The 27,582-nt window shown below is 43.1% G+C and overlaps 1 protein-coding gene across 1 annotated transcript; it reads left to right on the top strand.

The window, feature by feature from the left end:
- The first annotated feature begins 5,838 nt into the window (after positions 1–5,838).
- LOC127004445 (probable ATP-dependent RNA helicase DHX37) lies at positions 5,839–27,459 on the top strand. Its single transcript, XM_050872170.1, has 22 exons — positions 5,839–5,853; positions 10,757–11,014; positions 13,091–13,270; positions 13,582–13,869; positions 14,267–14,670; positions 15,368–15,557; positions 16,719–16,937; positions 17,568–17,703; positions 18,556–18,763; positions 19,417–19,627; positions 20,573–20,692; positions 21,459–21,725; positions 22,214–22,325; positions 22,650–22,835; positions 23,372–23,522; positions 23,890–24,010; positions 24,681–24,796; positions 25,059–25,174; positions 25,571–25,708; positions 26,303–26,471; positions 26,818–26,915; positions 27,131–27,459. Exons 2-22 carry the CDS (start codon positions 10,946–10,948, stop codon positions 27,235–27,237), a joined length of 3,606 nt encoding a protein of 1,201 aa, XP_050728127.1. The 5' UTR covers positions 5,839–5,853; positions 10,757–10,945; the 3' UTR covers positions 27,238–27,459.
- The last annotated feature ends 123 nt before the right edge of the window (positions 27,460–27,582 follow it).

Here is a 27,582-nt window from a genome sequence, read left to right as displayed (position 1 = left end):
GAATGAAATACAAGAATAGGCGGAGTATGAATGAAAATGGGAAAGGAAGAAAGAATGTAAATAAAAGTGCGAGATAAAAGAAGGAAAGGAAAAAAGAATGTGAAATAAAATGCAAAAACCAGAATCTAGGGGAAAGGAAAAAAAATATGGCAAGGCAAAATAAAATACAAAAACATAGTAAAGAGGAAAGAAGGAAAAGAAAAGATGAAATAAGGTGCAAAAAGATAGTAAAAAGGAAAAGAAGAAAAGATGAAATAAGACGCAAAAAGATAGTAAAGAGGAAAGAAGGAAAAGAAAAGATGAAATAAGATGGTAAAAAGGAAAAAAGGAAAAGAAGAAAAGATGAAATAAGATGCAAAAAGATAGTAAAAAGGAAAGAAGGAAAAGAAGAAAAGATTAAATAAGATGCAAAAAGATAGTAAAAAGGAAAGAAGGAAAAGAAGAAAAGATTAAATAAGATGCAAAAAGATAGTAAAAAGGAAAGAAGGAAAAGAAGAAAAGATTAAATAAGATGCAAAAAGATAGCAAAAAGGAAAGAAGGAAAAGAAGAAAAGATGAAATAAGATGCAAAAAGATAGTAAAGAGGAAAGAAGGAAAAGAAAAGATGCAAAAAGATGGTAAAGAGGAAAGAAGGAAAAGAAAAGATGAAATAAGATGCAAAAAGATAGTAAAAAGGAAAGAAGGAAAAGAAGAAAGAAGATGAAATAAGACGCAAAAAGTATACAAGAAAAGAAGAAAAGGGAAAAGGAATATAAAGCAGGGTGAAAATGGGGGAGGAAGAAACCATCGGAAAACAAATTGACTGGTTCAGGAAGCCAGCGTCATATATTCTTCCCATTTTCCTCCTCCTCCTCCTCCTCAAATGATCCTCACCCTCTACAATGAGCCTCTATATTGGGTGATGCATGGCTGGTGGGTAGGGTAGCGGGGGCTGTATTGGAGGGGAGGGGGAATGATGAGGAGAGGATTGAGGGTGGATGGGGAGAGAGTTGAGTGGGGAGGAGAGAGAGAGGGTTGAATGGGGAGGACGGGGAGAGTGTTGAAAGGGGCGGCGATAGTTTTGTAGGGGAGGGAGAGAGGGTTGAGGGTGGTGGTGGTAGTATTAGGGAGTATTAGAGTAGTGGGGAGGGGAAGGGGGAGAGAGGGTAGAAGCACAAGTAACGATAATATAAGGTGGAAATAGAAGGGTCGTGATGGTGGTGGTGGTGGTGGTACGATATCTGTGTTGTAGGGAAAGAGAGGAGAGGAGGAGGAAGGAGGGAAGGGAGGAGAAAAAGAGGAAGTATGGGAAATGAAAAGCAACAGAAATGGAAGAAAAAAAGGAAGACAGCAGCAAAAATAAGACAAGGAATAAGATAAATAAAGCTATAGTGAATAAGGAAGTGGAGGAGGGTTGAAGGAGTCAGATAGATAGATATGTATGCTATAGTGAGAAAAGGAGAAAATAAGACAAGGAATAAGGGAAATAAAGCTATAAATAAGGAAGTGGAGGAGGGTTCAAGGAGTCAGATAAATAGATATGTATACTATATTGAGAAAAGGAGAAAACCGAGGATGCAAGAAAAAAAGAAAAGATTTAGAAAAGGAGGAAGAAGAAAAAGAACAAAACAAGAGAAAAGGAAGAAAAGAAAAGACAGTACTAACAAAAAACAGGCCAAACAGAAATAAAAGTAGACAAGAAACAAGAAATGAGAAGTGCAGGAGAAGACTTGAAGACGTTAAATCATGTCAAACTGAATTGGAGAACTCAGGAATAAAGACAAAAGTGTTGAGTCTGTTGATCCTCCGAGCAGCGCATCAGAAACCAACTTACGACTCCCAGGTGTTCGCTGGAGGCCGTTCCCTGAGGTTCCTGCCATCCTATTACACAACGGGAAGGAAACTCGTCTTGCTCGCGTTCCTATCTAAAACAAAATAAATAAAAAAATACACATCTGCTGCATCAATAAAGAACATCCATAATTCTCAAACATTTAGGGGCTCGCACACCCACATTTGATAAGGTTTTCATAGGGGTTATGTTAGTATTTCCTGGTGATACAACGCAGCGAATTTAAGTGCAACGAGAGTAAAAATAAAGAAAAAGAAGGAGGAGGAGGAGGAGCAAAATAAGGAGGTGGCGTTATCGTACGTCTGGCAGTGGGTACGGGCATGGGCAGGGCAGTGTAGGGTAGGGCAGGGAAGGGAAGGGTTAGGGGCGGGAATGGCGGGGGCGGCAGGTCAGGGAGGGTCGGTCAAGGGAGAGGGAGGGGGTGGCAGGGGCGGCAGGGCAAGGGGCAGCGATCTAATCCTCTCTAAGGGTTTTGATTGGATGTGCAGCTCCCGGCGCCGACTGTCTTAGCCAATCACCTTCGAGCGCGCCGCCCTGCCTGGAGCCTTTGTTTGCGTCCGATCCGATTCCTTTGTCGCGCCCTGCAGGTTAAGGCGTTTATGATTCACTTACTTCTACTTATTCTATTGTTTATTTATTTTTTGTTGTCTTTTTAACTGTGGTGATAGATGGCAGTAAGAGTTATGAATTGCGTTATGTATACTTTTCTTCTTATTATTCTTATTCTCATTCTTATTCTTATTATTATTCATATTCTTCATCATTTCCTTCTTCTTCATCTTCTCCTTCTTCTTTTTCTTCTTCTTCTTCTTCTTATTATTATTATTATTATTATTATTATTATTATTATTATTATTACTATTATTGGTGTTATTTGGCGTGCGACCTCGTGTTTTATTTTACTCTCTCTCTCTCTCTCTCTCTCTCTCTCTCTCTCTCTCTCTCTCTCTCGTTCCAGCCTCCGCATCCTGTCTTTCTCTAGCATTGTCTATCTCACCCTCTTCTGTTTAATCTCCATCCATTACTTTCATCATCTCACTCCTCGTCCTCCTCCTAATCACTCCTCCTCCTCCTCCTCCTCCTCTCGAAGTGACCAGTGCAGCGGGTGATGACGAAATTGGATGACCTAATTGGCCTTCAGGAGAGGAGGCGAAGGGCGTAATTGGTCAGTGGAGGAGGAGGAGGAGGAGGAGGAGGAAGAAGAGGAGGGGGCGTGAGGAGGAAGGTATAGTGTTAGGTGGAGAGGGGGACAAAAGGATCGATCTCCCCTCTTCCCTCCTTCCCCTACCTCCTCCTCTTCCTCCTCTTTCCCCCTCCCCCCCTTTTTTCTCTCCCCTCCTCGGTGTGTGTGTCGGTCAGTCCGTCGGGTTCCCTCGGGTATGGCGGGGACGCTCGTCTGTCTATTGTCTGTCTGCTGTCCCTTTGTGGCCTTAGTTTGAATATTCGTGACGAAGTGGCCGTGAGATTAATTCTCTCGTTCGCTTCTTTGCCTCCCTTCTCTCTCTCTCTCTCTCTCTCTCTCTCTCTCTCTCTCTCTCTCTCTCTCTCTCTCAGCGTCTCTTTCTCACCGTGTCTCTTCGTTCACGTGCGCCTCCTCCTCCTCCTCCTCCTCCTCCTCTTTGTTTAATTCTTTCCCCTTGTTCTCCTGCATCCCTTTCTCTCCCTTTATCTTCCGTCGATGTGAGTAAACCTTCCTTGCGTTCTCTTTCTTCCTCGTCCTTGTCCTACGTTTCCTCTCTTTCTCTCTCCCTCTCTCCCTCCCTTCATCTCTTTTTCTGTGATCCAAACTTCTTTCCGCGCTGGCTTCCTTCTGCGACCTTGCCCTCCTTACCCCTCTCCCCCCCTCTCTCCCACTCCCTCCCCTTTCTATGTAACCTAATCGTCCTCTGAGATCTCTTTCTTCCTCGGCCATCTCTTCTTCATTACCCTCCTCCGTATATGTAAGAAAGACTTGTAAGCTCTTTATTTACCTTTGTCACCCTTCCTCTCTCTTTATTAATTATTTTTATCATTGTCTCCCTTTTGTATGTGAGTAATGCTTCTAAGCTCTCTATCTTCCTTGCGTCCTTGCCTTCGTCTTTCTCCTTTTCTCTAATATTTTCTATCTGAGCAAGACTTCCCACGTCCGCTCTATTTCTTTTATCATCTTCCTTCTTTCTCTCACCTTTTCTCACTCCGTTATTCCTCTACCCTTTCCCCTTCGTTCTTCCCCTCTTCCTTTCTCTCCGTTCTTCCCTTTCTCCTTCGTTTTTTCCCTCTCCCTTTTCTTTCTGCTTCGTTCCTTCTCTCCTTCGCTTTTCCCTTCTCCCTTTCTCTCTGCTTCGTTCTCTCTTCCTCCTCTGTGACCAAACTTTCTCCCTGCTCCCCTTTCTTCGTCCTCGTCCTCTACTCCTCTTCCTCTCCTTTCTCTCCTTTTCTTGTCAACTCTTCTCCCTTTCTTGTGTGACTAAAAACTCCTTCTTGCGCTTTCTTTCTTCTCCCTTGCTCTCTCGCTCGCTCTCTCCTTTTTCCCTCGCTCTCTTTCTGCTCTCATTCTCTTTCTCTCTCGGTCACCCTTTCTTTTTACCCTCTCCTCTCTTTTCTCTTTCTCCTTTCGCTCGCTCGCCATAAACTTTTTCCCGCGCTTTCTTTCTCTCTCTCTCTCTCTCTCTCTCTCTCTCTCTCTCTCTCTCTCTCTCTCTCTCTCCTTTTTCCTGTGTTCTCTTCCTTCTCTCATTCTCTTTCTCTTTCGCTCACCCTTTCCTTTTTACCCTTGCCGTCTCTCTTTTCCCATACTCCTTTAGCTCGCTTGCCATTTAATTTTTCCCGCGCTTTCTTTCTCCCATTCTCTGTCTCGCTCGCTCTCTTCAAATTTTCTTCTCTCATTCTCTTTCTCGCTCACCCTTTCCCTTTTTCCTCGCCTTCTCTCCCTTCTCATTCTCGCTCGTTCGCCATTTACTTTTTCCCGCGCTTTCTTTCTTCTCCCATTCTGTCTCTCGCTCGCTCTCTCCTTTTTCCTCTCTCTCTTTCTTCTCTCATTCTCTTTCTCTCTCGCTCACCCTTTCCTTTTACCCTCTCCTCTCTTTTCTCATACGCTCGCTCGCCATTTACTTTTGTCTCTCGTCCTCTCTCTCTTTCTTCTCTCATTCTCTTTCTCTCTCGCTCACCCTTTCCTTTTACCCTCTCCTCTCTTTTCTCATACGCTCGCTCGCCATTTACTTTTTCCCGCGCTTTCTTTCTTCTCCCATTCTCTGTCTCTCTCGCTCGCCCTTTGCTGCTGGTCTCATTATTGTCTTGTCTGTTTGTTGTCGTCGCCGCCGCCGCCGCGCACCCCGATTGTTCTCCCTGATCCGGATTGTTCTTGTGCTCACGTTCATTGTTGAGGTCGTGAATGTGAGTTTGAATGCGAAGCGGCCGGGCGAGGCGCGCGACGTTGCTCTCCCGCCTCACTTGATGATTGATTGGGTGATGGATGGATTGATTTGTTTTTCTTTCTGTTGTTTTTGTCGTTGATGAAATTCACAGTTTGCGGTACATGTAGTAAAAAAAAGTGGCTGTTTTATTTTTCCTTTTTTTGGGGGGGTGGGGGGGGGGTTGATAGTTTGCGGTATATATGTATGTAATAAGTCAGTAAAGTTGGGAGCAAATACATTATAGCTGCGCGTGGCCCCAGTGTTCATCTCCGTCGCATTTGCCCTTGATCTATTTATATATGTCTGTTTGTCTACTTGTCTGTCTATGTATGCGTGTGTTTCTGTATCCTTGTCACAAAGTTAACCAGCATCGTCATCTGTTTATCCGACTGTCTATATCTCTCCGCGTCTGCTTCCGTATCCATGTTCCAAATTTAACCAACACCGTCATCTGTCTATCTATCTCTTTGTGTCTGTCTGCGTTTATTTCCGTATCCACGTCCTAAAGTTAACCAGCAGCGTCACTTCCTTTCGTCCATTATCTTCACAGTAAGCTCCGGGGGCCGCTTCATCCGTTTATCTGCCGCCTCCGAACTAAACTTTGGACGGCGAGGGAATTAGACCACTTCAGTAAGTAGACTCGCTCTTATTTGAGGCTGTCAGCTGCTTGTTTCTTCTTCTTGTTGAGGGACATCATTCCTTTCTTTCTTGACAGCTTGATGCAAGTCTCTACAATTTGCATCATAACAAATAAGACGTTAGTAATATTGTTATAGGGATATTGCTGTGGAAAAAATATTCGCAGGTTTTTACTAATGTTCAAAAAAAGAAAAATCTGCAAGGCTGGAGAATGCAGACCTCATTCCAATACACGATGGGAGGCCTGACAAATCTTTAATAACTATCGTCCTATCAGCTTACTGCCAGTTATTGACAAATTACACACACACACACACACACACACACACACACACACACACAGTTGCCCACAGGATATATAATGAGAAACAGCTCTTACATAACCTAACCACGACATCCTGAGTTGAGAGAGTGGGAAGGGGGGGAGATAACGGAGAGCGGGGAGGAGAGGGAGTAATGAATGGAGCTGAGGAAGGAAAAGATGAGATAAAACAATGAATGCACTCTCACACACACACACACACACACACACACACACACACACACACGTTCAGGAAAATTTTCGACACATTAGATTCTAATCAGCTCAGGGAACAAACTGATGGATCACCTCCAGACAGCAAACCAGATATTGGAGAAAACAAATCAGTGCAGAAAACTTCTTTGGCATTCATTGCATACGGGAAGGCCTGCGGCCCCCCCCCCCTCGCGCGCGCGCGCGCGTGTGTGTGTGTGTGTGTGTGTGTGTGTGTGTGTGTGAGAGCTGTAGCCATATTGAATGCGATTCGACAACCAAGTCTAAGGACAGTTCACTGAAGAAGTTGTGGACCTGAGCCAAGATGGAACAATGACGATCAGACTTACACAGATACTACCGGAAAAGTCTCGATGAAAAGAGTAAACAAGGTGATACCATTTCTCCTTAACTATTTCCGGGCGCGTAGAGGAATAAGGATTTCAATTTGGAAGCGAATGCTTGTTATCTTTGATTTACAGGATTCAAGGTGTGATGACCTGAGACGCGAGAAAAAAATCCAAAAGGCTTTAAATTTGGGGGAATGACGTTATCGTGTCAACCTTCACGGGAAGTCTCGGAGTCCCGGATTCTTATCCCGGACTGAACGATCAAGCCTTATCTATGTTTCTTTGGCTCGACGCTAGCGTGCCCACCTTCCCGTCACGGGGATTCGGGTTCGATTCCCGGGCTGAATTTTTGGAAAATATTTATTTTCCCGTATAGATAACTTTTTCGTGTTTTTCGTGATGTCCTGTGTAACGATGCGGAAGTAAGTCATCACCATCAAAATTGTTCTTTTTTAGCGAGTCTAGTGGAGAACTGCAGCAGATGACAACTGAACAGGGAGAGTCTACAAGTACTAGTAGGGCTCAAGATGAATACGAAAAGTTATGTTCAACTATTATCCTCAAATCGAACAAACAGTCTTCGGAGAGGAAATTTTACGGTAGAATTAATGCTGCTTAGGACAATGAATACAAACCAATCCCTTACTCGAGCACGAAATAAATCGAGAGAGAGAGAGAGAGAGAGAGAGAGAGAGAGAGAGAGAGAGAGAGAGAGAGAGAGAGAGAGAGAGAGAGATTTACATAGCAATTCAGACCACACAGACCCTATGGTCCAGATTAGGTCTGTCCTTAAACCTGAGTGATTCTACATTAGTCAGATAGCTCCAAAACTTTTCATTTCTACTTTAGTAAATATTAAGTTGAAGGAAGTGTCGGTTGAGCGAAGGAAATGTCGGTTGAGCTTGTTTTTAAAGGAGTCAGTCGTGTTGCACTGGACCACTGAAGGTGGGAGTTTATTCCATTCTCGCACTACAACGTTGGTGAAGAAAAATTTGGTGCAGTCTGAATTTACTTGTCTACATTTAAGTTTTATGCCATTATTTCTCGTTCGCAAAGTGTCATCGATCATAAACAATTTTGATTTGTCCACATTCGTGAAGCCATAAAGTATTTTAAAGCATTCGATCAGTTTTCCTCGGAGGCGACGTTTCTCAAGAGAGAACATGTTAAGGGAGCCTCTCGTTGTAGGGATTTGCTGCGCAAGGAAGGGATCATTTTTGTTGTCCGACGTTGAACACCTAATTTAGCAATGTCCTTTTCATGGTGGCGAGACCAATTAAACTGCATATTCCAAATTGGGTCTGACTAAACTATTGTAAAGCGGAAGTATTGCATTTTTATTTTTGAATAAAAGTTTATTTTAATGAAGCCCAACATTCTGTTCGCTTTATTTGCTGCGTCGATGCAATGCAGTGAGAATTTGAGGTTTGACGCGATTTTGACACCCAAGTCCATGACGCATTGAACGCTTTTGAGTTTAACGCCGCGCATTTCGTAACTGAACCTCTTATTTCTTGTTCCAACTTGAGGAACCTGGCACTTTTCTTTATTAAAGGGCACCTCCCATCTAGCAGACCAAGCTGAAATTTTCCGCAAATCTTCTTGGAGGCTTTGTCTGTCTTCGTCAGTGACAACCGAGTTACCAATCTTTCTGTCGTCTGCAAATTTACTAATGAGATTATTGATTCCAACGTCCACATCGTTAATGTAAATAATGAAGAGCACTGGGCCAAGAAGCGAACCCTAAGGGACGCCACTAGTGACAGGCGCCCACTCTGAGTTAAATACGGAGGAAAAATAATTGTTTAATAAGTTCGCAACGTGTTGACTTTTAGTCACTAATTCACCGTCACTATTAGTTAGGGGTCCAATTCCACTTCTGATCGCCTTTCTGTTGTTTATATAACTGAAGAAGGATTTCGGATTATTTTTACAGTTGGCTGCAATGTTTTCTTCGTATCTACGCTTTGCCTGAGATACTAATCTTTTTACTCGTTGCCTGGCTTCATGATGGTCTAATGTTTTCGGGCGTGTCTTGCTCAGCCACTGCTGAGTGATTAATTGATTTTTAAAGTTTAGCCAGGCTTTCTCTACGTTGCAATCATCTGGTATTTTTGTTAGTTTTTGTCGGATTTCTATGAAATTTGCTCTTTTGAAATTGGGTACCATTACTTTACTTTCAGCCACTGTTGTTTGAGCACTAATGTCGACGCGCACTAATTTATGATCGCAAGAAGCGAGATGTTCTCCTGCCGTAACAGTACTAGCTAGACTATCTTGGGTTGCTATAACTAGGTCTAGTATGTTATTTTGTCGAGTTGGCTCAGTAACCATTTGACTTGGGTAATTATCCTCTAAAAAATCGATCATTCTATGTGACTCGCCTTCTATGCCCGAAAGTGTCGCCCAGTCAATATGAGGGAGATCAAAATCTCCTTTCTTTTTTATTTTACAGCAGAGGAAGCAGCTTTCGGGAAAAAAAAAAAAAAAGCCCGCTATTCGCTGCTCCCACAAAAAGCGCTCAGAGGAGTTGCCAAAAGAGAGGTCAACTTCGGAAGGAGAGGTGTCCTGATACCCTCCTCTTGAAAGAGTTCAAGTCGTAGGCAGGAGGAAATACAAATGAAGGAAGATTGTTCCAGAGTTTACCTGCGTGAGGGATGAAAGAGTGATTTATGTTGTATTCTGAACTCAAATAAATTTTTTTTAAACATAATAAATATAATCCCCAATTTAATCAAGGCACAAAAGATTACCAAAACAGAAATAATTATATAATTAGAATAATAATAAATTGGCATTATTTTCCTTATTTCCAAGCGAGCAGAGTGGCGCAGTGGAAGCGTGCTGGGCCCATAACCCAGAGGTCCGTAGATCGAAACTACGCTCTGCTAGAGCCAAGTATTTTTACAGATAATGCTGAACAAGCCATTAACACAAACGACGATAGATGTGTGTATAGATCCCTAGAGAGAGTGTACATCTTTTATTTATTTATTTATATTTATTTACTTTTTTTTATTTATTTTATTTATTTTCTTTTTTTCACTGAAATTTGAGAGGTTCGCCGATGAGTTCCCCCACATCGGAGTTTATGCTGGACACTGGCCACTCCTGAGCCACAGAAAAAAGTTGTACTTTCTCTCAAGAAGTCATCCCCCGCTTTCCCTTCTGAGCACCGAAATGGTGACGTCATCGACCAGTGGTGGTGCGCTGGAGGGAAGCACACGGCGTTAAAATGATAGTTCGAGGGATCTAAATACATCTCGTCGTTTGTGTTAATGACTTGTTCAGTTTTATCTGTAAAAATATTTCGCTGTAGCAGAGCGTAGTTTCGATCTACGGACCTCTGGGTTATGGGCCCAGCACGCTTCCACTGCGCCACTCTGCTCTCTATGAAGCACGGGAAATAGTGTCAATTTATTAACATTCTATTTATATATATATTTTTTTGTAATTATTTGTGTCTTGATTAAACTGGGAATTATGTTTATAGCACACCCATTTATCATTACCTTGCGCAATAACAAGCAAACTAAGTTAATTGGGCATGACTTTGGTCTGATTTAGTCACCCTTGCCAAGTTTTCTTTGTTGCTCTTCGGTGATAAGTATTTTTTTATTAATATGTAGCTATCACTTCGTCGTTTATTTTATTCTCAGCTCTCTTTATCTAAAACCATAATACAAACAACATTAGTGCACTAAAACATAAAATAATGATTTGTAACTTTTCAGGGTTACTCCACGCATGTGTTGTCACCCGCTCCTGTCAAAGCTGCTTATTTGCTTTTATGCCGAAAAGTATATTTTGAAAACAGCGTGAGTTGTTTAGCTTTGATATAAACAGCCAGTGAATGCTACAGATCAGAAACGAAGGAAATCTCGAGTGAGAGTTTCAGCGTCACCAGATTGTCGTACTCAGAGCATGACATTAATCAGTACCAGACCCAAAACTGTTACAGCCGCACTAATAACGATATTCATTTGAAGTTATTGTTAAAACCGTTGATTACCGATATTTCTTTCTATAGTTATGAGTCAGAAACCGAAAAATACGATATGGTGAGCACGATAATCAGCGAGGTGGTGAGTGTCGCCGCCCTGTGCTGGATGTCAACAAACGCACGTGAGGCGCCGAGGCTGGGACGCCGCTGCTGCCGTCTCCTCGCCGCCGTGTGTGTGAGCCAGCAGGAGGGTTTGTGTGGCCCCACGGAGACACCATGGGCCGCTCCAGGCTGAAGTACAAGGCCAAGCCGACTGTTGTGACGGATGATAGCGAGCTGAGGAAGGTGAGTGACATGAGGCGGCGGTGGAAGGTGTGTTCACGCAGAACACTTATCAATCTTTTAAGGATCAGGTGGCAACCCTACCTACCCAGGCATCCGCCCGCCAGTGACAGCAACCATGTCACAGTGTGAGGAATGACATGTATTTATCTTAACTTAGCTAAATCCAAACTAACCTAACCTGACCTGTGCTCCACTGCAAAAATGTGATAAATGTAAATAAATCCCTCAACATATTCTCCCCAGACCATATTTTAAGAAATTAACATCTCACAAATGAATTATTTGCAATAGATAGTAGTATGTTGAATGTGCAGAAAGTACTCCAAACGTATAGCACAAAGATGTCCTTTGCAGTTAGATGAGTGTACTTCAAGAATGCCAGTTAACCTAACCACCTAATAGTTCAATGTAACCACACCATATAAGTAAAGGCTTCAGAATTTTTTGTTTTTAGTCTGATGAATGGCCTAATCACAATATTACAAAGTTTACCTGTGGGGGAGTCAGTGGGTGAATGGTCACCACTGATGTAGAGATCCCAAAGACTTGAGTTGACTTTCCACTGCAAGCAGCTGACAATTTTCCACCAGCACTGGGTGGTAAAAGATTACCCTCATACTGTCCAGACAGCAATCAGGGTAAAGATTCGTATTAGGTCCGTGCCAGTATCTCATAATCTACTTTATGAAACATCAGTATCTCTTCATATATCTTTTCTACAAACCTTCAACAGTCATGGAAACGCTTTGAAAATCCAATTCATGGCCTGTATTTTTTTTTTTTTTTTTTTTTTTTTTTTTTCTCTTGAAAATAGGGGATAATGTTTACGGAAGCGCGTCGCCTCCTCTGGCAGCGGCTGCAACGACGCTGCAGCCGCCGCAGCCATAAAATAGCTCGCAGAGGGTTTAGGGTCGGGGAGCATATTTAAACTACTCCAACTGAACTTTACGACCTACTAACGGGGGGGCTGCGCCCCCCTCGACCCGCCCTTCTATCCAGGGGGGGCTTTGCCCCCCCTGGACCCCCACCCACATGTATATATGACTTATTTCAGCAAGGAGATATTTCTCGCAACACCGGCTGCACCGTCGCGCTTTCGTAAACATCATCCCCTATTTTCAAGAGTAAAAAAAAAGTCCTTGAATTGGATTTTCAAAGCGTTTCCATGACTGTTGAAGGTTTGTAGAAAAGATATATGAAGAGATACTGATGTTTCATAAGGTAGGTAATGAGATACTGGCACGGACCTAAAACGAATCTTAACCGCAATCAGTCCTACCTTCAGCTGCTTTGGTCAAGAGGAGTGCCTAGGAGCAGCATTGGCCAAGCATGAGCCATTTGTCTCGTCAACCACTTCAACTGAAATACATCTATGCCAGCGACCCTTTTATTAAAAATACTCATGTATATGGACCCTTTATTATTTAATATTATTTTATATTTCATTTTCCATCCCAATGTGACTTAGCCACTGTAAACCCCATCAACAAAAATGCTACAAAAAAAAAATTTATATTTTTTTTTAAATTTGACTGAAAAAAAAAATAAAAAAAAATTATCCCTGGGACCATTCACATTCACCACGGGGGGTCGTCGGACCACACTTTAAGAAACACTGATCTATGCCATTATTGTGCTGGAGTCAACTGACCACCATACCCCACGAGAGACACTACTGACACTATGGGCATTACATAAAAGGGAAAAAAGCTGCTTTTACATCCTAGGAATAAAGAGCATCATTTTCATATGCCTTAACTGGTGTTCATTAACCTGGTAGCAGCGGGGATCATGTTTCTTAATGGTCTCTCTAAGCGAGAAAAATGAGAAAAAATCATCATTCACACAAACCATTTCATAATATATATCAAAGCATTTGTGATCAGTTTATGCATCATCTAATTTGGGGGGTTTATATCATGGCAAAAATTTGGCCTGTCGCTGCTACACGGTAAAGCCACAAATTTGGCCCGTCGATGCTACCAGGTTAAAAATGAAGAATGTTGTTGCTCTGCCAAAAAATCATGCTTAATGTTACCAAATGATTTATCGTTGGGTAATTTTTTTTTGTTTCAGATTAAGGTTGAAATTGACAGCAATGAGAAGTATGATTCCAGCAATGCCTTGGTTTTACCGTCTGCAAAGCGATCAACTAAAAAGCTCCGTGACAAGAATGCAACACCTGTTAAGCTCCTCTCCAAAAAGAAGAGGAAACTGCTTGAAAAAGTTATTGAACAAAAGGAAAAGAAAGCCAAGGTATGCATATAGTTATATTATACATTTTGCTTTAATAAGACAGCTTAATATTGAAACTTTATGGGAAGATCAATATTTAGAACATGACAGCCATTGTACCAAAGGTAGACAGAAGAGAGAGCTATCATTATAATATTAATGAAAATAGGAATATTATAAATCAAAGTAGCTCAGTGTAAAAATGTACGTATGCCCAGTAGATCAGTCATTTAGAACATTAATGAAAATAATGAGGAAACACAGATCTCAAAGATATTGATTTCTTAAGGAGCATACACTGCTACTAATCGTCAACTTTTCATTCCCACCAGCGAGCAGACCTCCTAGCGGCCCTGCAGGAGGTGAAGGCCAGCCCGCAGGATCTGGCCAAGTTGACGCAACTGCAAACAACACAGACACTTGGTAGGAAGAAATTCATGTCAAGCGATTACACCGTCATCAACAATAATGAGGTGAACGGGGAGGACCAGGAGGCAGGGAGGGTTCCGAGCTGCATCAGGAGAGGGAAGAAGCGAAGGAAGCAGCAGCAGGAGGAAGAGGAGGAGGAGGGAGAGGAGCAGGAGCGACAGCAGGCAGACCCTACAATAGTCAGACTTGGTGTAAGTTTTTATATTTTTTATTTTACGGTAAAGGAGACATAATTGAAAAAAAAAAGATGCTGGTCCTTTGAAGAGATCAGAAGAGGATTTGGTAATACAATCAGCAATGGCTTATTTGCTTTAGATAAATTTGCCTTTGTTTTGTTTTGTTCTGCTTTTATTTTTTATTTTGAATCAATTGATTGGAGATTTCCTCATTTCTACAAACTTGCGTATTGAGGCACATGAACGTTGTTTGAATAGCAACATGGCTCATTCACGACAATTCTTCCTCTTCTGAGTATAACTTGTTTTTTTGAGTGGTAGCTTTTTCACCCGTCTTTTGGAAATGGAGAAGTAACAATGAAGACATTGATGATGAGTTTTTGTCATCATCCTAAATTATATCCAATTGCAGGAACTGTCCAGTAGCAGTGATGAGAGTGAGGAGGAGGAAGAGGAAGAGCAAGATGACAAAGAAGAATCACAGAAGGGTGAAGAAAATGAGGAGGCAGCAGGAAACAAAGGACCAGCAGTGGAAAAGAAACCAGAAGAGGAAGAAAATGAAACTAGTAAAGAGAAAAAAGACAAAGACCCCAGCCACTCAGGGGAAGCATCTGAGAAGCCCCGCAAGGCCATCTACATGAGTCTGAACCGCCCGGCCGAGGTGCAGGCGTCAAGGCTGAAGCTCCCGATCCTGGCGGAGGAGCAGGCAGTGATGGAGGCAGTGAGCGAGCACCCCGTCACTGTCCTCGTCGGTACCACGGGCAGCGGGAAGACTACTCAGGTGCCGCAGTTCCTATATGAGGCTGGGTACACCAGGTAAGGCAAACATAAGGTGTGGTTGGCTATATGCACACCTCTTTCTGCATGGGTCTTTCTCTGTTTATTTATTTATTTATTTTTTGTTGTTGCTCTATTGATACCCTTTCATGAACCTCAATAATAATGCTGATAAAAGCTTTCCTATCAGGGGAAAAAACTTCTTTATTGAAATCTAAATCTGGCATGAAACAAATTGTGTCAAACTAGATATTGGAATTCTTTGATTTGACATTGCCACTTGCATTGTTTTATTTGCTATGTTTAAAGTAAATGAAGAAATCTGGAAGTAAATAGATACATTAGTACCTCTCATTCTTTTGCTTATACTGAATGTGAAAAAAATAGTTTGGGTGAAAATCATAATGACCTTGTTAGTGACAGTTGCTGAAAAAAATATATGCAGTGATGAAATGAAAATGGACTAAACCATCACTAATTTCTTTCTCCTCCTCCTCCTCCTCCTCCTCCTTCTCTTCTTGTATTTCTTCCTTTCAATCCCACCCTAACCACTTCCTTCTCTACTCCATTGCATCTTCCTCATTTACTTTTACCCCTTCCTCCACCTGCTATTCTCCTTCCTCCACCTACTATACCCCTCCCTTTCCCTCCTCCTTCACCTTTACCTTTACTTCCATCTCCACTTCTACCCTGACTTCCACCCGTTCCATTTACATCCACCGCTTCTTCCTCACAGCGGCGGGCGGATGATTGGCATAACAGAGCCCCGGCGGGTGGCAGCGGTGTCGATGGCGCGGCGTGTGGGTGAGGAGATGGGTCTGAGCGCCCGGGAGGTGTCATACCAGATCAGGTTTGAGGGCAACGCCACCTCGGACACCTGCATCAAGTTCATGACTGACGGAGTGCTGCTCAAGGAAATACAGCTGGTGGGTGGACATAACGGAAAGGTTGTATTAAGGGGATGGGTAGACAGGGAAGGAGGTAGAAGAGTAGAGGGTGGTGGGAGAAACAGTTGAATGAGTGTAATGAGGAGAAGGGAAGACGAAGAAGGAGATAGAAGAGAAGAGGCTGGTTGGTGGAAATGAGGTAAAAGAGAAGTGACTGTTAGGTGAAATGGCTGAAAGATTGTATGAAAAGGAAAAAACAGGGAAGAAGCTAGAAGTGAAGAGGGTGGTGGGTGGAAATGACTGCAAGATTGTATGAAGAGGCAGAGAAGACAGGGAAGGAGCTAGGAGAGAAGAGGCTGGTGTGTGGGGTGACTGAAAGATTGTATGAAGGGGAAGAGAAGACAGGCAAGGAGGTAGAAGAGAAGAGGCTGGTAGGTGGAGTGACTGAAAGATTGTATGGAAGGGAAGAGAAGACAGGCAAGGAGGTAGAAGAGAAGAGGCTGGTGTGTGGGGTGACTGCAAGATTGTATGAAGAGGCAGAGAAGACAGGCAAGGAGGTAGAAGAGAAGAGGCTGGTAGGTGAAATGACTGAAAGATTGTATGGAAGGGAAGAGAAGACAGGCAAGGAGCTAGAAGGTATGAAGAGGCAGAGAAGGAAGAAGAGAAAGAAGGCTGGGGGGTGAAATGACTGCAAGATTGAAGAGGAAGAGAGAGACAGAAGGAGAGGTAGAAGAAAGAGGCTGGTAGGTGAAAAAGGAGGTAGAAGAGAAGAGGCTGGTAGGTGAAATGACTGCAAGATTGTATGAAGAGGCAGAGAAGACAGGGAAGGAGGTAGAAGAGAAGAGGCTAGTGGGTGAATATGACTCATTTTTTTTTGTGTTACTGGCCGTTCATATACTCTATACATGTTCCTATCATTATTTCTCTTGCATTTTTCTTTAATTTATACTTTCCTTTTGTTTTCTATGCCATATATATCCTCTCTTTCAGCACCTTTATCCTTATCTCCATTTCTTTATTGATGTTTGTTTCTGCTTATTGTATTCTCACCATCCATTTGCACCATCATTATCCTTCTCTTTTCCCTTCTATTTTTCTTTCTCCTTCTCTGGCTGCTGCTTCTTGTCACACCTCCTCCTTCTGTTCCTCCACTCAGTACATTATTATCATCACTATTACCATTACCTATCAATCCCGCAGGACCCCACACTGAAGAAGTACTCCGTCATCATCATCGACGAGGCTCACGAACGGAGCGTCTTCTCGGACATCCTCATCGGCATCCTCTCGCGCATCATCCCCCGACGCGAGGCTAAGGGCAACCCCCTCAAACTGATCATCATGTCGGCCACTCTCAAGGTGGAGGACTTCACGCTCAACCCTCGCCTCTTCAAGGAACCCAAGCCGCCTGTCATTAAGGTGAGGGGGAGGGGATGGTGGGTGTTAGGGTGATTGTGGAGAAGGTAAGGGGAGTGGTTGATGAGTGTTAGGGTGATGGTGGGGAAGGTAAAGTGAGGGGGTGGCAAGTGTTAGGGTGATGGCAGGTGTGTGGTGGGTAAGGTGATGTAAGGAGGTGTGTGGGTGTGTGCCAGGGTAAGAGATGAGTGAGTGAGTGAGTATGTTGGTGAGTGAAGGTTGAGGGTAGGTTAGGGAGTTAGGGATTGTTTGTAAGGGAGAGTGGGGTTAAATGAGGGTAGAGTAAGAAATTGAAAGGAGGGGAAGAGAATAAAAGAGAGATAATTTGTTTTGTTAAATGTAGAATATTAATGAGCCAAACAGAAAGACAAAGCACAGAGATAAACAAAAATATAAAAGTAAAGATGAAACTGGGGTCATATACTAAAGCTGCACATGGCCTCAGTACTAATCTCCATCACATTGGATAGACTAAAATATAAGTACTTGAAAAAGAAAATAGTGTCCCTCCCTCAGTCAGAATTCACACCTTTAAAACAAACAGAAACACTCCAGAAGAACAACCCAATTGACCACCCAACCAACAATCCACCCATACAACCAATAACTACTCCACCATTCTCTTCCTCCCAGGTGGAGTCTCGGATGTTTGACGTCACCATCCACTACAACAAGCACACGGTGGAGGACTATGTTGGGGAGGCGTACAAGAAGGCCTGCAAGATCCACCGACAGCTGCCCGAAGGAGGGATACTGGTCTTCCTCACAGGTAAAAAGGGGGAAACGGGAATGAGGGAAGGGAAGGGGTATGGAAGGAGGTAGGAAACAGGGCAGAGTGAAGGGACAGGTGGACCGAAAGGAAGGGGATGGTAAGGTGTAAGGAAGGGAGGTAGGAAACGGTGAAATGAAGGGAAAGTGAAGTTCAGGGTAATGGAGGTGAGGTGTATGGCAGGGAGGGAGAAAAGAAGGGAGAGTTCAGGATAAGGGAAGTGAGGTGTATGGAAGGGAGATGGGAAACAGGATGGAGGAAAGGAAAGGGTTAAAGGAAAAGAAGGGAGAGTTCAGGGTAAGGGAAGTGAGGTGTATGGAAGGGAGATGGGAAACAGGATGGAGGAAAGGAAGGGAGAGTTCAAGGTAAGGGAGGTGAGGTGTATGGAAGGGAAAGGGAGGTAAAATGAAAGGCAGAAGGTAGTATATAGTTTTATGTAGGTGGATACAGGAGAATAGAAATAAAGAAGGGAAGAAAGGGTAGATAGAAGAGAATGGGAGGTGGGATATAGTGAAGGGAATTGGGATGAAGGTAAAATGAGAAGTGGAATAGAGATAATGGCAAGGCAAGGTAGTGGGAAGAGGAGAAACATACATAAAATAGAAAGAAAAAAAATCAGTTAAGAGAGTAGAGGAAGAAGGCTATACATTCATGGTAAGCGAGGTAATACAATGAGAAAGTGGAACAGACAAAACAGAAAGAAAGTAAGAAAAAGAGAGAGAGAGGGTTGCTTAGAATATCAAGAAAGGACGATGGATTAGAAGAATGCTAAAGAAAGAAAGTAAACAATTCTGCCGTAATCACCATCAACTCACTCCCCCCCTTCCTTCCCTTCCCCTCCACCCCATGCAGGTCAGCAGGAGGTCAATTCGCTGGTCAGGAAGCTTCGTACAACTTTCCCCTTATCGGGTCGAGGAGGGAAGAAGGAGGAGGAGGAGGAGGAGGGCCCGGCCAATGTCAGCGGCTACAGGAGGAGGAAGGAGGAGCGGAAGACCCAGAGGAAGGCGGAGAAAGAGACGCCCACCAGGAAGATCATACTGCCGGAGGTGAAGCTGGAGAAGTGAGTGAATTGGTTGTCTCTCCAGGACCATAAAAAAATGATTCATATATTTCTCTGCTTTTATTTTTTTGTTGTGCTAATGATTTTTTATGTATTTATTTATTTATTTGTTTAATTTATTTTTAAGAATTGCCGCTTTAGAGAAACAAGGAGCACGGTTGTTATTATTACTATTGTCATACACTTCTCGGCTTCTTCACCTTATCAACATCATCATTATTGTTGTTGTTTATTCCTTTTTTTTTCTCTCTTTCTCTCTTTCTCTCTCTACTTTATAACATGGCCAGTTAAGTAAGTGCAGAAAAATGAAATATGTCTTCTTTTTGTTACATCACTAGAACTTCAACCCATTTTCCCCTCTCCATTTGTCTCATCAACATCATCATTATTGTCCTTTATTACTTCCTTTTTCTCATTTCATATCATGGTGAAGTTATTCAGCGCAAGAAAAGAAAATATGTCTTTTTTTTGTTCTATTGCTAGTATGTTAACCTGTTCTCCCTTAATTTTCTCCTCTGTACCCTTTACATGCTCATACTTTCTGACATCATGGTCCATCTTTTTGTTCTATCGCTTGTACATCAACCTGTTATTCCTACATTTTCTTCACTAAATGCTTTACTCATACTCATTGACAACACACTCCATCCCAGCTTCATCTCGGCGCTCCCTGACGATGCTGAGGGGGAGGTTGATGATGGCATTGGTGAGCTGGAGGACCGGGGCGCCATTGACTGCGGGGACTCGGACCTTGATCTTGACCTGGAGGAGGAGGGAGAGGATAACGAGGGGCCCAGGGGAGGTGAGCAGCCACTGTGGGTGCTGCCCCTCTACTCCCTTCTTCCCCCTGAGAGACAGCAGTTGGTGAGTGAGTGTGATGTGTGTGGATGGGGTGTGTAGGGGTGATAGTGAATTAGTGGAGGGGAGGACTTAAAGGGTGACGTGTGTAGATGGAGTGTCTCAGGGTGATGGGGAGTAAGTGTGGAGATGAGTGTGTGGATGGGATGTCTTTAGGGGTGAAGGTGAGTTAAAGGGAGGACCTGTGTGTGAATTAGTGTTTTGGGATGTGGTGAGTTTGTGGGGATAGGTGGATGGGTGGGGTTATATGGGGTGATTTTATATTTATTTATTTACAACAAAGGATACAGCTCAAGGGCACACAAAAAAAGAAAACAATAAAAAAAAAACCGCTACTCGCTGCTCCTAAAAAGAATCCAAAGAGGTGGATGGGATGTCTTTAGGGGTGGTGGGGAGTTAACGGAGGGGGTGACTGAAGGGGTGATGGTCAGTTTGTGGGAGGGCAAGTCTATGAACATATCCTCTGTTCTTGTTTGTGGGCTAATTAGCTTTCTTTCTGTGAGGTGCCAAGTTTCTGAACAGTACCCTTGATCACTCTCTGTAGGTTTTCCTCAGATTCATTTCGTAAGACTGTATCATCTGCAAGTTAAAGGTTGTTAAGTAATCACCATCTATCAAATTAAAGTCTGTTCACTTAAGTCTGCCCCAAGCTGACAACATAAACCTAGGCATGTTCGTAAGTACAGTGCAGATTAGCAGAAAGTGGTGCGTGAGATAAATACAAACAGAGGTTAAAGAAAACTTGGAAGCCATAGCAGTAGCCAATCAGCACTCAGCTTGCAAACACTTAGGGATATTTTGTCAGCTTGGGTCGGACTTAAGTGAACAGACTATAGTCATCCTTAATGTCATTGATCTGAGGTTATTTCATGGTTAAGGTAAAAAAAATATATTAGTCACAGGCGGTTATTCATCTGACTTTACCCTGACCCAGACTTCCCTTTGCCACAGGTGTTCCAGCCGCCGCCGGAGGGAACGCGGCTGTGTGTGGTGGCGACCAATGTGGCGGAGACGTCACTCACCCTCCCCAGCGTCAAGTATGTGGTGGACAGCGGCCGCGTCAAGGAAAAGGTGCGTTGGTCACCCACACGGACCTGTTTTTCTCTCTCTCATTGGGTCTATTTTTTGTTTACTTTCATTTTGCTTTCTCATATATATATTTTTGTTTCTCTCTACTCCCCTCTATAACAATCCACACAGGCCTGTTTTTCTCTCCCTCCTTGGGTTTATTTTTTTGTTTACTTTCATCTTGCTTTCTCATATTTTTGTTTGTTTCTTCTCTCAAACAATCTTGTCTTCCTCTCCCTCCTTGTTTTTTTTTGTTTACTCTCATTTTGCTTTCTCATATTTCTGTTTTTCCTTTCACTCCTCTCACACAATCCTGTCTTCCTCTTCCTCCTTGAGTCTCTCTTCTTTAACCTTTTTCCTGTTTTTTCATATTTTTATTTCTTTTATTTATTATTTTAACCTCATGTATTTATTTTCCTCATCTCCTCTTTCATATGGACTTACTGTACTCCCTCTTTCTCTTGTTGCTGTTTGTTTTCACCCGCTTGACTTGATATTTTACTGACATTCTTTTTTCTCCTTCTTTCCCATTCTGGTCTCTTGTTCTCACCTGTGCATCCCTCTTATTTTCTTTCCTCCTTTGCCTTTATCTTCTGCTGTGCATAGTAAACAGATATATGCAACTTACAGTGTAAGTATGTAGCTATACTGTGAAAAGCCTGATTTTATCAAGAAGAAGCTATTATTCTAATAGTGTGGTTGCAACTTAGGATGTACTTATCTGTTCACAGAATATATTGTAACCTTTTCATCTTGCGTGTGCTTGCAGGTGTACGACAAGATGACGGGTGTGTCCATGTTCCATGTGACCTGGACCTCCCAAGCCTCAGCCAACCAGAGGGCGGGCCGGGCGGGCAGGACAGCGCCAGGGCACTGCTACCGCCTCTACTCCTCCGCCGTGTTCAATGATGAGTTCGCAAAGTTCTCCATGGCCGAGATCCAGCGGCGGCCCATTGACGACCTGGTGCTGGTGATGAAGGCCATGAACCTGCCCGTCATCAACTTCCCCTTCCCGACACCCCCGGACCACCTCCAAGTAAGCCATGCACTCGGTACTCACCGTTTGTCTGTCATTGGAGGGACAGGTATGTGAGGTACTCTTACTAAAGGCTCATCTTAGAAGTTTCACTTTTCTAATTCATGTTAGGATTGTACTATTTATGTAATGACTGTGTGGTGCTTGTTTTCTGCATTGCTGTCTTTTTTTTCTGTGAACTTAAATGAATGAAAAGCATCTACTTTGTCCATATCAAATCTTCCCACAACTCAATGGGTACTTAAAGCTACTGTTTCTTCATTAATCTATAAGAAACCCTATTAAATAGAAACTTCCACTTTATCACATTATAATGCAGAATATGTATGCAAATATTTATGCTTCTTTCCATATTATTCTGGCGGTAGGAGTAGCATATAAGACAACCAGTAGGGAGTCAAACCTCCATGTAAGGATTTTTTTGTGTTGGAGCAATTTTCATTTTATCAGCCTCATGAGCTGTTGTAGCCAACCCTTTCTTGGCACAGGTGCGCCATGCCATGAAGAGGTTGCTGACGCTGGGTGCTCTGGAGGAGATGCCTGAGCCTGCCGCCAAGACTGTCCAGGACAAGAAGAGGATGAAGGGAGAGAAAGCCAAAGGTAGATGCACAACTCACATGGCTCTTCCTTGTGTTCCCTACATGTGAACCTGCAAGATGATTCTGATTGATTCTCTTGACAAAACCTTCATTATCTGTAATAAATCACACTAACATTCCCTGAAAACTTTTAGCTCAGTAAAGTTTATGTTAACACTGGCTGCTATAAACACAGGCTAAAAGTAGAGCTATTCAATTTTAGTTTGCCTCCTAAGTAGGTACCCATATGGTCCAGACTAAGAAAAAAAATGTGAAAAGGAGGCTAATCTTTATTTTACATCCGAGAAACCAACACACACAAGACCTGCATTCCCCTTGCCAACAGACTTGAGCCGCATCACCTCCCTGGGCAAGGCCATGGCAGCGTTCCCTCTGGCCCCACGTTATGGCAAGATGCTGGCCCTCAGCCACCAGCACAACCTCCTACCCTACACGGTGGCCCTGGTGGCGGCCCTCACCGTGCCCGAAGTCCTCATTGAGACCCCGGTCGATGTTAAGGAGTCTGTTGATGGTGAGCCAAATGAATGAATGAGCACAAAGACAAGACTCGTGAATTTTGTTTAATTCTTTTGTAGCTTTCTGTGTTTTCTGCTCAAGTCAATGTCTTAAGCTGAAAATTTATCCCTAATACTGTTTAAGTATCTATTTATCTATATTTGTTAGACAGCTGCTCCACAGAGTACTTTCAAGAGGATAGCATGATAGAAGTCTATTTTCTCTTGTCTTTATATTCTGTCTGTGTACACTTCAGTCCTTCACCGTATCCCCTGCATGGGTTTATCCTCGTCTACTCAAGGCATCAAACTTATTACTGCATTCCGCTTTTGTCCTTTCACTCTTCCCCATATTCTTGATCTGTCTGTGCAGAGAAAGTTTTAACACTGATGACAATGAATGCAGCACTTTGTATCCTTGGAGTTACCATGTTAAAGTTAAAAACAACTTATTCCGATAGACTCTCATTCTTCTGTTTCATCATAACCCATCCTTTCCTCCCCTTGCCCAAGGCTGACACTTCATGCTCCATTTTCTCCCTTTGTCCCTCAGAGATACGCAAGAGGTGGCGTGGGATAAGGCAGGTCTGGTCAGGATCCGGGCAGGGGCAGCAGCTTGGGGATGCCATGGTTCTCCTGCGGGCAGTGGGGGCAGCTGAGCAGGCAGGAAGCGACCGAACCTGGTGTGAGAAAAATGGACTGAGGTGAGACGAAGGTGGTGTGGCAGAGTCAAGGGTTGTGTCATGAGTGAAGGCCAGGGTATGCATCAGGGAGGTCAGATAAACATAAAAAAGACAAGAAAAAGAAGTATGTGATTTTAATACTAGGATGGGAAGTGTGTGATATTCTAGATGGGGAACGGTCTGGGTAAAAGGCTTGAAAACTGTTTAGTCATTATTTATTGTACATATAGAAAAATAAATATCTGATGTTAAAAACTTTTGACATTAAGAGACAAACTTGTATTTGGGGTAAACACCAGAATAAGATCCTTCAGAACAGTAGACTCCCATGTGCCCTTTTTCTCCTTATTTTTTTTTAATTTCTAACCTCCTTGATGCTTCCCTACAGACACAAGGCAGTGGTGGAGATCCGAAAGCTGCGTCGTCAGCTGACCAATGAGATCAACCTCATCATCCCGTCGTGTGACCTCCTCCTTGACCCTGACATGCCCCCACCCACCGAGGAGCAGGTGAGCTGAGGGGGACCCAGCCCATAGGAGTTAAGGCACCTATCCTCTCTCTCCTCCTGCCATGACCGTTTTTGTATACCCCTCAAAACATCCATTTCTTTCCTTACTTTCTTTCCTCTTTCTTACATCCAACATCCATTTCTTTCATCGCCTTCCTCTCTCTCAGGCCACTAACAAATCTTTTTCCATACTAATACCAATCCCTTTCCTTACCATCTCAAAACATCCATTTCTTTTCTTACTTTCTTTCCTCTCTTTTTTCCTCTTACATCCAACATCCATTTCTTTCATCACCTTCCTCTCTCTCAGGCCACACCCAAATCTTTTTCCATACTAATACCAATCCCTTTCCTTACCATCTTTTCACGGCCTGCCTATATCTTACCTATTCACATCCTTTTCTTTCCTTACTATCCTCTCTCTCTCTTGTGCCTCGCTCATATCTTCTTTCTCTACACATCCATTTCTTTCCTTACCATCCTCCCTCTCTCACACCTCACCCATATCTCTTTTTCTCTACATATTCATTTCTTTCCTTACATCCTCTTATCTTACCATCTCTCTTTTATAATGTATTCCCTACTTGCATCCCCTCTTACTCCTCACTCATTTTTTTTCCTTACCCATCCATTCCTCTCCTTACCCTCCCCTCTCTCTTCCTTACCCCTAGGCCAGACTGCTGCGACAGGTGGTGTTGGCTGGGACGGTGGACCACGTGGCTCGCCGGGTGGATGACTGTGACCTCAAGACAGCTGAGGACAAGGTCAAGTGGAAACATGCGTACAGGTGGGTCATGGTTGTCAGCAGGCCATGTCAAGATTAGTCTGGGTTGCTTCTCCTTTCCTGCTGACTATGGTGCATTTATACATACATTTATTTATTTATTTTATACAGCAGAGAAGGTACCTATTATGTTATTAGTTACTGCCTATGGTTCAGTTTATTTTGCTTGGAAGAGACAAGAATATATTAGTCTTGTCTTATGTGCATTTTTGTATGTAAAGACTAAACGTGTGTGTGTGTGTGTGTGTGTGTGCGCCTCCTTCAGGACCCAGGAAATGGAGGAGCCGGTGTTCCTGTCCTCGTCGTCGGTGCTGTACAAGGAGCGGCCCAAGTGGGTGGTGTACCAGGATGTGTACCAGACCCACAAGATGTTCATGAGGAGTGAGTACTAGTGTGTGTGTTTTGTGTTGTGTTGGATTATGTCATTTTAGGCTGGATAGGGTTGGATTGGGTGGGGCTTGGAAGGTTTGGTTTAAGTTGTATTGGGTTGTGTTGCATTGCTTTTTTTTGTGTGTGTGTGCATTTTGTTTTGTGTTGTATTATGTCATGTTGGGTTGGATGGGATATGGTGGGGGTGGTTGGGTTGGGTTTCATTTTTGTATGTGTGTGCGTGTACTTTGTGTTGTGTTGTGTTGTATATCTGTTGTTTGTGTTGTGTTGGTCTTGTCATGTGGTAGATTCTTCTTTATCAAATGAGTTTCTAATGTTAATGATGATGAAAAGTGTTGTGAATCATCCTCCTAGCTCACAAGCTACCCTCCCTATTCCTCCCATCAGACGTGACAGCCATTGAAAACGAGTGGCTGCCAGTGTTTGCGCCAGCGTTGTGCACTCTCTCCCCGCCCCTGGAGACTCCTGAGCCACACTACGACCCACACAGGGATGCCATCCTTTGCCACTGCACCGCTACCTATGGTATTTCGTTGACTTTGGCCACTCTAGGAATCCTGTCATTGTTTTAGATTAGGAAGCCTGTCATTTTGTAGGTCTTTAAATTCCATCATTGTGTTGGTCTGGGAGGCCTGTCATTGTATTGGTCTAGGAATCCTGCCATTGTATTGGTCTTCATTCATTATATTTGTCTAGATGCCTGTCCTTCAGTTGGTCTGTGCAGCACATCATAGCATTTACCTGGACAGCCTCCCATTATTCTGGTCCAGCATTCTGTCATATCATTGATCTAAAGGTTAAAACATTGAATTGAAACATTAAATAGTGTTTGATGACTGAAGCCTAACAGTAGTGAGGTGATTCATGTTTATATATCACCATAACAAAGCATATATAACTGGGTGTTGGAGTAATTATTTACCACTCATACTCAGAACATGGAACAGGAGATGGCTGAGAAAAATTAACTATATGAATGAAATAACCTGTCGCTATATCACAGAGTAAGACCTTCATTGATGCAGGTGACCTTTGCAAGGGTACTGTATCATTAATTAAGGGGTCAATATTAAGTGACCACCAAAGCTGTTTAAACTTCACTCATCTCTCCCTGTGTAGGTCCTGCTGCATGGGAGATCCCGCAGGTGGAGGTGGAGTACCCTGCGGGGAGGGAGATCTTCCGCTGGGTGGCCTACTACTTCCTCCTGGGTCAGCTGTGTCCTGTGCTTGCCCCCTTTGTGCAGTACCTCAACGAACCAAAGACTCTTATCAGCCCCGTGGCCCTCAGGTGGGTGGCTAGTGCAAGGAGGAGGTGGAAAGGTTGCTGAAGGGTTGGGAGTGATAAATGTTCCTTTTAAGGATTGAACTATTTAGATGTGTAGCTAGAAGGGGAAGAAAAGCTGGTTTACTGAAATGGTTTTGCCCTAGTTTTTGTGTTTCTCTTTACCTCTGTGTCTTATTAATGTCTTTACCATGTACTTATTTTTGTAGAAATGTTTCCTCGAATGAAAGTCTGAAACTGAATTATTGTTAATAGGCCATCAAATATATAGCACTTCAACGTGTCAGGATTGTTTTGTGTTGTTTAAGTATATTTTTAACCAAGTGTCATTCTTTTCCTCGTTCCTATGCAGGTTCCGCAAGGAGAGGGAGAGTCTGTTGCAGGCGCTCATGAGCCGAGGGGCGACCACCCTTGCCAAACTGAAGGAGATCTGGGCCTCTGAACCCAAGTGTTAGTTTCCATTGTATTGATTGTTTGATGCAGAGTCTATATATATTATTGACTATTTGGACAACTAAATCTCAGGTTTACAGGACATTTGATAAGTTGAAGTTCCAGACTATAATTTATGTTATATGGCAAGCTCTGTAGTCCTACTCTTTTCTTTATTGTTGTAGGAAATGAAAGTAACTTATAGTTCTGATATTTTCTCCTTTCCTCCCCAGACCTGCTGCGAGAGTACACACAGTGGCTGCAGAACAAGGAGCTGAAGCCTGAGGTGGCAAGGCTGTGGCCGCCCCTTGAGAAGGCTGCAGAGTCTGAGTGGAGCTGATCATGCTGTGTGTGGCTGTGGTGGCTGGATGCCCCGCTGCACGGGCCGACTCATCAACTCTGCATTGTTGTGTATTTTATTGTAATATAAATTTAATGATAATTCTGGTAATCTTGGAGGTGCCATTGCACTTCATCTTCAGAACAGTTGTGTGTGTGTATATATGTTTTGTAAAAATATTGCACATTGCCAGTGTTGATATTAAATTATTGTTTTGTGCCACATTTTTATGCTTTCTCCTTTCTATACCAGACTCAGGACAGAAAAGATTCCTAATTGTACATACTCATTGTGGTCATTGCTATTTAGTAATGCAAACCTATAGTTTATAAGGTGTTATCAAGG

Source organism: Eriocheir sinensis, chromosome 28 (assembly GCF_024679095.1).
Source record: "Eriocheir sinensis breed Jianghai 21 chromosome 28, ASM2467909v1, whole genome shotgun sequence".
Classification (NCBI taxonomy): Eukaryota; Metazoa; Arthropoda; class Malacostraca; order Decapoda; family Varunidae; genus Eriocheir; species Eriocheir sinensis.
This window is presented reverse-complemented; position numbering and strand designations above follow the sequence as displayed.

Excerpts from the sequence above, each read along its gene's own strand:
- LOC127004445 (XM_050872170.1), top strand. The coding sequence starts at position 10,946 with ATGGGCCGCTCCAGGCTGAAGTACAAGGCCAAGCCGACTGTTGTGACG. Across the intron at positions 25,709-26,302 it reads CCACTGCACCGCTACCTATG|GTCCTGCTGCATGGGAGATC; the intron begins GTATTTCGTTGA and ends CTCCCTGTGTAG. Across the intron at positions 26,472-26,817 it reads ATCAGCCCCGTGGCCCTCAG|GTTCCGCAAGGAGAGGGAGA; the intron begins GTGGGTGGCTAG and ends GTTCCTATGCAG.